The sequence below is a fragment of the Pristiophorus japonicus genome, chromosome 12, assembly GCF_044704955.1.
Source record: "Pristiophorus japonicus isolate sPriJap1 chromosome 12, sPriJap1.hap1, whole genome shotgun sequence".
NCBI lineage: Eukaryota > Metazoa > Chordata > Chondrichthyes > Pristiophoridae > Pristiophorus > Pristiophorus japonicus.
Genome location: NC_091988.1, coordinates 202,216,431 through 202,230,005, shown reverse-complemented (window position 1 = coordinate 202,230,005; position 13,575 = coordinate 202,216,431). Strand labels below are relative to the sequence as shown.

The 13,575-nt window shown below is 46.4% G+C and overlaps 1 protein-coding gene across 1 annotated transcript in view; it reads left to right on the top strand.

Moving 5' to 3' along the window:
• The window catches only part of col9a3 (collagen, type IX, alpha 3), a 160,472-nt gene that overhangs the window by 133,183 nt on the left and 13,714 nt on the right, over positions 1–13,575 (top strand). The window contains exons 27-29 of the mRNA XM_070894907.1: positions 440–472; positions 1,301–1,447; positions 10,268–10,322. Coding sequence (XP_070751008.1) covers positions 440–472; positions 1,301–1,447; positions 10,268–10,322 — 235 coding nt within the window. The remainder of the gene's footprint in view (positions 1–439; positions 473–1,300; positions 1,448–10,267; positions 10,323–13,575) is intronic.

The window sequence follows — 13,575 nt, the reverse complement described above, 5'->3', positions numbered from 1 at the left end:
GGGCCGCCCATTTAGAACTGAGATGAGGAGAATTTTCTTCTCTCAGAGGGCCGTAGATCTGTGGAATTCTCTGCCCCCAAGAGCTGTGGAGCTGGGTCATTTAAGGCCGAGATAGATTTTTGAACAATGGGAAGTAAAGGGTTATGGGGAGCGGGCGGGGGAGTGGAGCTGAGTCCATGATCAGATCAGCCATGATCTTATTGAATGGCGGAGCAAGCTCGAGGGGCCAGTGGCCTACTCCTGCTCCTATTTCTTATGGTTTTATGTACCTGCTACCCCGGAAACAGCCAACACACCCCCATCCTCGGGCAGTCAGAGGTGCCCGCGTTACTGAACCCACGAGGAAGACTGCAAGCTCGGGCACCAGGAGGCCAAGGTTGCCCTGAGGTAAGATTTGCCCGGAATCAATCTTTAACCACTTTCCTTTTCTTCCCTTTAGGGCCAACCAGGATCACAGGGGCAGAAGGGAGAGGTAAGTGACATCAGAGAGATGGCAAGTACCATCAATTGGGAATCGTAGATCCAACGTCATCTTTTTCCTTCCAAGCCACATTACATGTACCACATGTCATGTCTCAAATGACTTTGATACTGTATCCCCAAAAATTTTATTCCCGGAACAAAATTCATCTGTATCAGCGGTGGAACCTGCTTACCCATTTACAGGACCATCTGAAAGTTGCATTGGATCGGTCTTGGAGAGCAATGGAATGGCCCACGTCCTACGCCTCCCCCCTCCCCCTCCCCCCACCTCCGCCCCCCACCCCGATTTTCAATTGATGATTTTTCCGGCAAGTATCAGGCAGCTGGCTGGTGTAAAATCCATGGCAGCCAGTGGCCATGTACCAGCCTCTGTGAAGCCCCCCTCTGTGTTCGGGGGCCGTGCATGGGGCGAGATATATGAGGAGGAAGGAATAAATCGGTTACCAAGTCTTTATTGTCATATATCCTCTAAAGTAATTCAACATGCAGTTGAAAGTAATTTCATGCTATCCCAGTTTCTGATCTGTCACCAGACCCGGTGGAGAGCTGGGTGATCTCTCACCAGATTTCGCGGAGAGCTGGGTGATCTCTCACCAGACCCGGCGGAGAGCTGGGTGATCTCTCATCAGACCCGGTGGAGAGCTGGGTGATCTCTCACCAGATTTCGCGGAGAGCTGGGTGATCTCTCACCAGACCCGGTGGAGAGCTGGGTGATCTCTCACCAGATTTCGCGGAGAGCTGGGTGATCTCTCACCAGATTTCGCGGAGAGCTGGGTGATCCTTCATTAATTCCCATTTGACTTTTTGATCTTTGCAGTCAGGACCTCGTGGCGAGGTGGGACCCAAAGGTAGCACCGGACCGACTGGCGTTCCCGGATCAGACGGCGTTCCTGGGCCTACCGGGCTGATGGGTGTGGCCGGAGAAAGCGGAGTGCCCGGGGTCACCGGAAAACCAGGCATTCCCGTGAGTAACCTCTTCAGAAATACTCTGGGACAGGAGAGGGAGGGTCTAACCTGAACCTTACGTTTCAGAGTTTACGTGGCAGAAAACGAACGCGGGCCATTCCGTACAGCAGGTTTCCCAATAAATCTCAGCGCCAAAGACTGGTGCGAGACCGATCCCACTAGCACAGCTCCCGTACGTATGCCAGCTGCTGATTTCATAAAATCATTCCGTACAGGAGGCCATTCGGCCCATCGTGCCTGTGCCTGCTCTTTGAAAGAGCGATCCCATTAGTCCCACTCTCCCTGCCCTTTCCCCGTAGACCTGCACATTTCTCCTTTTTGCTTCAGTCCTAAAATTCTCATCCCTGTTTCAAATTCTCCTCCAACCCTACAGCGCCCCCCCTCCCCCCCCCCCCCGCCCCAGATCTCTGCGCTCCTCCAATTCTGGCCTCTTGCACATCCACGATTATAATCGCTCCACCATTGACGGCTGTGCCTTCAGCTGCCTGGGCCCCAAACTTCTCCACCTCACTCCCCTCCTTCAAATTGCTCTTTAAAACCTACCTCTTTTCACCTTTTCTAATATCTCCTTGTGCGGCTCAGTGTCAAATTGTGCCTAATAATCGCTCTTGTGGAGAGCCTGGGGACGTTTTACTACGTTAAGGGCACTATATAAATGCAAGTTGTTGTTGTTTTCAACTGTATATCCAACTCCCTGTTTGAAAGTTACAATTGAATCTGCTCCCACCGCCCTTTCAAGCAGCGTGTTCCAGATCACCACAACTCACTATGTAAAGAATATTTTTCTTCATTCCCCCTGGATTATTTGCCAATTATCTTTGCGGAGCATCTCGAGGCTGCTAGACAATGGCAGTGACCTTCTCTGAATCCATTAATTCTGAGAGTATCGTCACGTGATCCTTGGTGTCCCATGCAGCTTCCCAGGAGATGCCAATGTCACTCCACCAACTCTGCACTCCAGCTGAATGTCATTCAATAAACGTGGATCATTTTGCACAGTTATAGCACGCTAACCTGGACGTGTTATCTCCAAACTAGGCCATCATTCTTTACACAGATGCTCTGATGCTTCAGATTTTAGACTGACAGCGCAGCCTGCTTGCTGAGCTTGGGTGAGCAGAATCCTAATGAGATGATGTGTTAGCCTGTGTCACACAGAATACATTCACGATATGGTCAGGTGGGCAGAACAGTGGCAAATGGAATTCAATCCAGAGTAGTGTGAGGTAATGAATTTGGAGAATGGCTAACAACAAGGCAAGGGAATACACATTAAATGGTAGGACACTGAGATGTGTAGAGGAACAAAGAGATCTTGGAATGCATGTCTACAGATCCCTGAAGGTAGCAGGCCAGGTCGATAAGGTGGTTAAGAAGGCATTCGGAATACTTGGCTTTATTAGCCGAGGCATAGAATGCAAGAGCAGGGGGGTTATGCTTGAACTGTAAAAAACACTGGTTAGGTGAATGGGCAAATGCATGGCAGATGTAGTATAATGTGGATAAATGTGAGGTTATCCACTTTGGGGGCAAAAACACGAAGGCACAATATTATCTGAATGGCGGCAGATTAGGAAAAGGGGAGGTGCAACGAGACCTGGGTGTCATGGTTCATCAGTCATTGAAAGTTGGCATGCAGGTACAGCAGGCGGTGAAGAAGACAAATGGTATGTTGGCCTTCATAGCTAGGGGATTTGAGTATAGGAGCAGGGAGGTCTTACTGCAGTTGTACAGGGCCTTGGTGAGGTCTCACCTGGAATATTGTGTTCAGTTTTGGTCTCCTAATCTGAGGAAGGACGTTCTTGCTATTGAGGGAGTGCAGCAAAGGTTCACCAGACTGATTCCCAGGATGGCAGGACTGACATATGAGGAGAGACTGGATCGACTGGGCCTTTATTTATTGGAGTTTAGAAGGATGAGAGGGGATCTCATAGAAACATATAAAATTCTGACGGTGGACTGGACAGGTTAGGTGCAGGAAGAATGTTCCCGATGTTGGGGAAGTCCAGAACCAGGGGACACAGTCTAACGATAAGGGGTAAGCCATTTAGGACTGAGATGAGGAGAAACTTCTTCACTCAGAGAGTTGTTAACCTGTGGAATTCCCTACCGCAGAGAGTTGTTGAGGCCAGTTCATTGGATATATTCAAAAGGGAGTTAGATATGGCCCTTACGGCTAAAGGGATCAAGGAGTATGGAGAGAAAGCAGGAAAGGGATACTGAGGGAATGATCATCCATGATCTTATTGAATGGTGGTGCAGGCTCGAAGGGCCGAATGGCCTACTCCTGCACCTATTTTCTATGTTTCTATGTTGAAGCCACAGCTAGAGTACTGTGTGCAGTTCTGGTAACCACATTTCAGGAAAGATATGATAATAAAAACAGAGAATGCTAGCAATCTCAGCGGGTCAGGCAGCATCTGTGGAGAGAAAAACAAAGTTAATGTTTCAGGTCGACAACCCTGCGTCAGAATTGCCGAATGTTCGAATAGAGCGCATTCTTAAGCACTGACTGGGGGAGGGGAAGAAAGAACAAAAGGGAAGGTCTGTGATAGGGTGGTAGGCAGATTAGAGAGACAAAAGGGATGATGGCAGAATTGAAATGGTAATGTCAGAAGTTAGAAAAAGGTTAATCTGGATAGGGTGTGAATGGTGGAGTAATGACCAGCTGTCATTAGAGACAAAGAGAAAAGAAAGAAGAAAAAAAAACATAAGATGGAGGTAAGGGGGGAGGCGGGGTGGGGAAGGGAGCCAAAGATGGCCAGAGGTTATGGTCTGAAATTGTTGAACTCGATGTTGAGTCCAGAAGGCTGTAAAGTGCCTGAACAAAAGATGAGGTGCTGTTCCTCGAGCTTGCGTTGAGCTTCAGTGGAACAGTGTAAGAGGCCGAGGACGGAGAGGTCAGAGTGGGAGTGGAGTGGGGAATTAAAGTGACAGGCGACCGGAAACTCGGGGTCACACTTACAGACTGAACGGAGGTGTTCAGCAAAGCGGTCATCCAATATACGCTTGGTCTCCCCAGTGTAGAGGAGACCACATCGTGAGCAGCGAATACAGTATACTACATTGCAAGAAGTACAAGTATATTGCTGTTTCACCTGGAAGAAGTATTTGGGGCCCTGGATAGTGGGGGGAGGAGGTAAAAGGGCAGGTGTTGCATCTCCTGCGCTTGCACGGGAAGGTGCCGTGGGAGGGGGAGGGGGTGCTAGGGGTGACTGCGGAATGGAAAGATGTGATTGCACTAGAGAGGGTACAGAGCAGATTTACGAGGATGTTGCCAGGACTGGAGAATTTTAGCTATGCGGAAAGATTGGATAAGCTGGGTTTGTTTACTTTGGAGCAGGGGAAAGGGAGAACATAAGAACATAAGAACATAAGAATTAGGAACAGGAGTAGGCCATCTAACCCCTCTAGCCTGCTCCGCCATTCAATAGATAATGGCTGATCTGGCCGTGGACTCAGCTCCACTTACCCGCCCACTCCCCGTAACCCTTAATTCCCTTATTGGTTAAAAATCTATCTATCTTTGACTTGAAAACATTCAATGAGCTAGTCTCAACTGCTTCCTTGGGCAGAGAATTCCACAGATTCACAACCCTCTGGGAGAAGAAATTCCTTCTCAACTCGGTTTTAAATTGGCTCCTCCGTATTTTGAGTCTGTGCCCCCTAGTTCTAGTCTCCCCGACCAATGGAAACAACCTCTCTGCCTCTATCTTGTCTATCCCTTTCATGATTTTAAATGTTTCTATAAGATCACCCCTCATCCTTCTGAACTCCAAGGAGTAAAGTCCCAGTCTACTCAATCTATCATCATCAGGTAAGCCCCTCATAGAAACATAGAAACATAGAAAATAGGTGGAGGAGCAGGCCATTCAGCCCTTCTAGCCTGCACCGCCATTCAATTGAACTTCAGTACCCGCTTCCTGCTTTCTCGCCATACCCCTTGATCCCCCTAGTAGTAAGGACTTCATCTAACCTGTCTAAACCTGTCAGAATTTTAAACGTTTCTATGAGGTCCCCTCTCATTCTTCTGAACTCCAGTGAATACAAGCCCAGTTGATCCAGTCTTTCTTGATAGGTCAGTCCCACCATCCCGGGAATCAGTCTGGTGAATCTTCGCTGCACTCCCTCAATAGCAAGAATGACCTTCCTCAAGTTAGGAGACTAAAATTGTACACAATACTCCAGGTGTGGCCTCACCAAGGCCCTGTACAACTGTAGCAACACCTCCCTGCCCCTGTACTCAAATCCCCTCGCTATGAAGGCCAACATGCCATTTGCTTTCTTAACCGCCTGCTGTACCTGCATGCCAACCTTCAATGACTGATGTACCATGACACCCAGGTCTCGTTGCACCTTCCCTTTTCCTAATCTGTCACCATTCAGATAATAGTCTGTCTCTCTGTTTTTACCACCAAAGTGGATAACCTCACATTTATCAACATTATACTTCATCTGCCATGCATTTGCCCACTCACCTAACCTATCCAAGTCACTCTGCAGCCTCATAGCATCCTCCTCGCAGCTCACACTGCCACCCAACTTAGTGTCATCCGCAAATTTGGAGATACTACATTTAATCCCCTCGTCTAAATCATTAATGTACAGTGTAAACAGCTGGGGCCCCAGCACAGAACCTTGCGGTACCCCACTAGTCACTGCCTGCCATTCTGAAAAGTACCCATTTACTCCTACTCTTTGCTTCCTGTCTGACAACCAATTCTCAATCCACGTCAGCACACTACCCCCAATCCCATGTGCTTTAACTTTGCACATTAATCTCTTGTGTGGGACCTTGTCGAAAGCCTTCTGAAAGTCCAAATATACCACATCAACTGGTTCTCCTTTGTCCACTTTACTGGAAACATCCTCAAAAAATTCCAGAAGATTTGGCAAGCATGATTTCCCTTTCACAAATCCATGCTGACTTGGACCTATCATGTCACCATTTTCCAAATGCGCTGCTATGACATCCTTAATAATTGATTCCATCATTTTACCCACTACTGAGGTCAGGCTGACCGGTCTATAATTCCCTGTTTTCTCTCTCCCTCCTTTTTTAAAAAGTGGGGTTACATTGGCTACCCTCCACTCCATAGGAACTGATCCAGAGTCAATGGAATGTTGGAAAATGACTGTCAATGCATCCGCTATTTCCAAGGCCACCTCCTTAAGTACTCTGGGATGCAGTCCATCAGGCCCTGGGGATTTATCGGCCTTCAATCCCATCAATTTCCCCAACACAATTTCCCGACTAATAAAGATTTCCCTCAGTTCCTCCTCCCTACTAGACCCTCTGACCCCTTTTATATCCGGAAGGTTGTTTGTGTCCTCCTTATTGAATACTGAACCAAAGTACTTGTTCAATTGGTCTGCCATTTCTTTGTTCCCCGTTATGACTTCCCCTGATTCTGACTGCAGGGGACCTACGTTTGTCTTTACTAACCCTTTTCTCTTTACATACCTATAGAAACTTTTGCAATCCGCCTTAATGTTCCTTGCAAGCTTCTTCTTGTACTCCATTTTCCCTACCCTAATCAAAACCTGCTGAGTTCTAAATTTCTCCCAGTCCCCAGGTTCGCTGCTATTTCTGGCCAATTTGTATGCCACTTCCTTGGCTTTAATACTATCCCTGATTTCCCTAGATAGCCACGGTTGAGCCACCTTCCCTTTTTTATTTTTACGCCAGACAGGAATGTACAATTGTTGTAATTCATCCATGCGGTCTCTAAATGTCTGCCATTGCCCATCCACAGTCAACCCCTAAGTATCATTCGCCAATCTATCCTAACCAATTCACGCCTCATACCTTCAAAGTTACCCTTCTTTAAGTTCTGGACCATGGTCTCTGAATTAACTGTATCATTCTCCATCCTAATGCAGAATCCCACCATATTATGGTCACTCTTCCCCAAGGGGCCTCGCACAATGAGATTGCTAATTAGTCCTCTCTCATTACACAACACCCAGTCTAAGATGGCCGCCCCCCTAGTTGGTTCCTCGACATATTGGTCTAGAAAACCATCCCTTATGCACTCCAGGAAATCCTCCTCCACCGTATTGCTTCCAGTTTGGCTAGCCCAATCTATGTGCATATTAAAGTCACCCATTATAACTGCTGCACCTTTATTGCATGCACCCCTAATTTCCTGTTTGATGCCCTCCCCAACTTCACTACTACTGTTTGGAGGTCTGTACACAACTCCCACTAACGTTTTTTGCCCTTTGGTGTTCTGCAGCTTTACCCATATAGATTCCACATCGTCCAAGCTAATGTCTTTCCGAACTATTGCATTAATCTTCTCTTTAACCAGCAATGCTACCCCACCTCCTTTTCCTTTTATTCTATCCTTCCTGAATGTTGAATACCCCTGGATGTTGAGTTCCCAGCCCTGATCATCCTGGAGCCACGTCTCCGTAATCCCAATCACATCATAATTGTTAACATCTATTTGCACAGTTAATTCATCCACCTCACCTTATTGCGGATACTCCTTGCATTAAGACACAAAGCCTTCAGGCTTGTTTTTTTAACACCCTTTGTCCTTTTAGAATTCTACCGCACAGTGGCCCTTCCTGTTCCCCGCCCCGGGCCTCTCCACCCCCCACCCCACCCCCCATCTCCCCTCCGTTTCCTGCCTCTGCCTCCCTTTTGTCTCCCTTTGTCTCCCTGCATTGGTTCCCATCCCCCTGCCATATTAGTTTAACTCCTCCCCAACAGCACTAGCAAACACTCCCCCTAGGACATTGGTTCCGGTCCTGCCCAGGTGCAGACCATCCGGTTTGTACTGGTCCCACCTCCCCCAGAACCGGTTCCAATGCCCCAGGAATTTGAATCCCTCCCTGCTGCACCACTGCTCAAGCCACGTATTCAACTGCGCTATCATTTCTGGAATCAGCCAAGTGAATCTTCTCTGTACCCCTTCCAAAGCTAGTATATCCTTCCTTAAGTAAGGTGACCAAAACTGCACGCAGTACTCCAGGTGCAGCCTTACCAATACCTTATACAGTTGCAGCAAGACCTCCCTGCTTTTGTACTCCATCCCTCTCGCAATGAAGGTCAACATTCCATTTGCCTTCCTGATTACCTGCTGCACCTGCAAACTAACCTTTTGGGATTCATGCACAAGGACCGGTACGCTCGCGGCCTTCCGCGAGAGGTGGGCACCGGAGGGACTGGAGTGCATCATCACGCCCGGCAACCAAATTTTAATTTGATTTTACGTTTTTAAGTTTAATTTGTTTTAATTGCCGGTGCTTTTAGTGTCCCCCTTCCCTTTTATAGGGGGCACTGGGGAAAATTGTGATTTTAGTGCCCAAAAAAAAAAAACAAAAAAAGAAAAACACAAAAAAAAACAAAAAAAAGGGGGGAAAAAAAAGGGGCCTTGTAAATGTCTGGAGTGTCACCCAGGTCGGGTGGCACCGTTTAATGTTTTATGTTTTGCAGGTGAACTCCAAAAAGAGTTTCATGCACAAGGACCCCCAGGTCCCTCTGCACCGCAGCATGTTGGAATTCCTCCCCATTCAAATAATATTCCCTTTTACTGTTTTTTTCCCCCAAGGTGGATGACCTCACACTTTCCGACATTGTATTCCATCTGCCAAACCTTAGCCCATTCGCTTAACCTATCCAAATCTCCTTGCAGCCTCTCTGAGTCCTCTACACAACCCGCTTTCCCACTATTCTTTGTGTCATCTGCAAATTTTGTTGCACTACACTCTGTCCCCTCTTCCAGGTCATCTATGTATATTGTAAACAGTTGTGGTCCCAGCACCGATCCCTGTGGCACACCACTAACCACTGATTTCCAACCGGAAAAGGACCCATTTATCCCGACTCTCTGCTTTCTGTTCGCCAGCCAATTCTCTATCCATGCTAATATATTTCCTCTGACTCCGCGTACCTTTATCTTCTGTAGTAACCTTTTGTGTGGCACCTTATCGAATGCATTTTGGAAATCTAAATACACCACATCCATCGGTACACCTCTATCCACCATGCTCGTTATATCCTCAAAGAATTCCAGTAAGTTAGTCAAACATGATTTCCCTTTCATGAATCCATGCTGCGTCTGCTTGATTGCACTATTCCTATCTAGATGTCCTGCTATTTCTTCCTTAATGATAGTTTCAAGCATTTTCCCCACTACAGATGTTGAACTAACCGGCCTATAGTTACCTGCCTTTTGCCTGCCCCCTTTTTTAAACAGCTGCTTTCCAATCCGCTGGTACCTCCTGATTGAGGTGTAGAAAATTATGAAGGGCCTAGATAAAGTGGATAGGAAGGACATATTCCCCTTAGCAAAGGGGTCAACAACCAGGGGACACAGATTTAAAGTAATTGGGGGAAGGTTTAGAGGGGATTTAAGGGGAAATTCTTTCACCCAGAGGGTGGTGGGGGTCTGGAACTCACTGCCTGAAAGGGTGGTAGAGGCAGAAACCCTCACCACATTTAAAAAGTACTTGTATGTGTGCTTGAAGTGCTGTAACCTACAGGGCTACGGACCGAGAGCTGGAAAGTGGGATTAGGCTGAATAGCTCTTTGTCGGCCGGTGCGGACACGATGGGCCGAATGGCCTCCTTCTATGCTGTAAATTTCTATGATTCTATCTATGCCAGGATATTAATGTGGACTTCAGTACTGTTGGGCTATTTTTGCATTATTGCTCAGCACATGTTCGAATCGCATCATGCCCATTCTATGTCTGCGGTTTATCCACTTTCTCCTTTACTGTAGCCTCGTGTACTAACTATCCCATCATTCCGTTTATTTACACCAACCGATTAATTTATACATTTCTCTCTCGCTGATTTACAGGGTAAACTGGCGGGTGAGCAGCGAATCCGGGAACTCTGTCACAACCTGATCAATGGTGAGTTTAACCTTGCACACAAATCAACCTTTATTCACTTACTATGAATTCATTAATGTCTCACTGAAAGTTGTGTCAACTCAAGGCTACAAAAGGGATATTAATTCACATATGCTGGGGTAACCCATTACCTGAGGTGTGAAAAACTTCTTTAGAAAGAAAGACTAGGATTTATATAGCACCTTTCATGACCACCAGACGTCTCAAAGCGCTTTACAGCCAATGAAGTACTTTTGGAGTGTAGTCATTGTTGTAATGTAGGAGTGATGAGAATGTGGAACTCGCTCCCACAGGGAGGGTTTGAGGCGAGTAGCATAGATACATCTGAGGGTAATCTGGATAAACACATGAGGTGCAAAGGAATAGAAGGATATGGTGATGGGGTGAGATGGAGAGGGGTGGGAGGGGGCTGGTGTGGAGCATAAACCCCAGCACGGAGCGTGGGGCCCAATGGTCTGTTTCTGTGCTGTAAATTCTATGGCATATGTAACATATAAAGGAGTTAACATTGTAAGCTGTTTATCTGTCATCTCAACTCTTAGATGGATAACTACCTGGGAACGCTTTCTAAAACACAATGGGGTGAAATTGATCTTTGGCCGTAGCGCGGAGATCAATTTCATCTCCAGTTGTCTTTATAACCAGTCACTTTCCCGTGTTGTCGAGACACAGTGTAGTCTTCAGGTGAAGCAGGGTTCAAGGGCGTGGGTTTATATTCCTGTCATCCATTCACACTTAGAATGGAATCTGCTTATGGTAACATGGCATGCTGTAATTATGCCCTCCTGCCAGTGGTGGCACTGCAATGTCTCTATTGGCAGGAGATTGTAATTCAAAGAAAGATTTGTATTTCTATAGCATCTTTCACGACCACTGGATGTCTCAAAGCGCTTTACAGCCAATGAAATACTTTTGGAGTGCAGTCACTGTTGTAATGTGGGAAACGTGGCAGCCAATTTGCACACAACAAGCTCCCACAATCAGCAATGTGATAAAGACCAGATAATCTGTTTTTGTTATATTGAATGAGGGATAAATATTGGCCAGGACACCGGGGATAACTCCCCTGCTCTTCTTCGAAATAGTGCCCTGGGATCTTTTACCTCCACCTGAGAAGGCAGACGGGGCCTCAGTTTAACTTCTTATCCGAAAAACGGCACCTCCGACAGTGCAGCACTCCCTCAACACTGCACTGGGAGTGTCGGCCTAGATTTTTCATGCTAAAATTCCAAGAGTGGGACTTAAACCCACAACCTTCTGACTCAGAGACAAGTGTGCTACCCACTGAGCCACAGCTGACACAATTGCAGCGTGACCGGTTTATATAAGATCATAAGAAATAGGAGCAGGAATAGGCCATTTGGTCCCTCAAGCCTGCTCCGCTATTCAGTAAGATCATGGCTGATCTGATCTTGGCCTCAATTCCACTTCCCTGCCCGCTCCCCATAACCCTGGACTCCCCTGTAGTTCAAAAATCTGTCTATCTCCACCTTAAATATATTCAATGACCCAGCCCCCACAGCTCTCTGGGGTAGAGAATTCCAAAGATTCACATCCTTCTGAGAGAAGAAATTCTTCTTCATGTCCGTTTTAAATGGGTGACCCCTTATTCTGAAACTATGCACTCTAGTTCTAGATTCCCTCATGAGGGGGAGCATCCTCTCTGCATCTACCCTTTAAAAGCCCCTCAGAATCTTATGTGTCTCAATAAGATCACCTCAGTCTTCTAACTCTAATGAGTATAGATCCAACCTGCTCAATCTTTTTTCATCCCCTTCATCTCCGGAATCAACTTCATGAACCTTCTCTGAACAGCCTCCAATGCAAGTATATCCCTCCTTAAATAAGGAGACCAAAACTGTACGAATATGATATGATTGGCATTACGGAAACATGGCTCCAGGGTGACCAAGGCTGGGAACTCAGCATCCAGGGATATTCAACATTCAGGAAGGATAGACAGAAAGGAAAAGGAGGTGGGGTAGTGTTGCATTAATTTCCATTAAAGAGGAAATTAATGCAATAGTAAGGAAGGACATTAGCTTGGATGATATGGAATCTGTATGGGTGGAGCTGCGGAATACTAAAGGGCAGAAAACGCTAGTGGGAGTTGTGTACAGACCACCAAACAGTCGTAGTGAGGTTGGGGACAGCATCAATCAAGAAATTAGGGATGCATGCAATAAAGGTACAGCAGTTATCATGGGCGACTTTAATCTACACATAGATTGGGCTAACCAAACTGGTAGCAATACGGTGGAGGAGGATTTCCTGGAGTGTATTAGGGATGGTTTTCCAGACCAATATGTCGAGGAACCAACTAGAGGGCTGGCCATCCTAGACTGGGTGATGTGTAATGCGAAAGGACTAATTAGCAATCTTGTTGTGACGAGACCCCTTGGGGAAGAGTGACCATAATATGGTAGAATTCTTTATTAAGATGGAGAGTGACACAGTTAATTCAGAGACTAGGGTCCTGAGCTTAAGGAAAGATAACTTCGATGGTATGAGACATGAATTGGCTAGAATAGACTGGCAAATGATACTTAAAGGGTTGACGATGGATAGGCAATGGCAAACATTTAAAGACCACATGGATGAACTTCAACAATTGTACCTCCCGGTCTGGAGTAAAAGTAAAACAGGGAAGGTGTCTCAACCATGGCTAACAAGGAAATTAAGGATAGTGTTAAATCCAAGAAAGAGGCACATAAATTGGCCACAAAAAGCAGTAAACCTGAGGACTGGGAGAAATTTCGAATTCAGCAGAGGAGGACAAAGGGTTTAATTAGGAGGGGGAAAATAGAGTACGAGAGGAAGCTTGCTGGGAACATAAAAATTGACTGCAAAAGCTTCTATAGATATGTGAAGAGAAAAAGATTAGTGAAGACAAACGTAGATCCCTTGCAGTCAGAATCAGATGAATGTACAATGGAGAACAAAGAAATGGCAGACCAATTGAACAAATACTTTGGTTCTGTCTTCATGAAGGAAGCCACAAATAACCTTCCGGAAATACTAGGGGACCGAGGGTCTAGTGAGAAGGAGGAACTGAAGGAAATCCTTATTAGTCAGGAAATTGTGTTCGGGAAATTGATGGGATTGAAGGGGGCCCAGGGCCTGATAGTCTGCATCCCAGAGTACTTAAGGAAGTGGCCCCAGAAATAGTGGATGCATTGGTGATCATTTTTCAGCAGTCTATCGACTCTGGATCAGTTCCTATTGACTGGAGGGTAGCTAATGTAACACTACT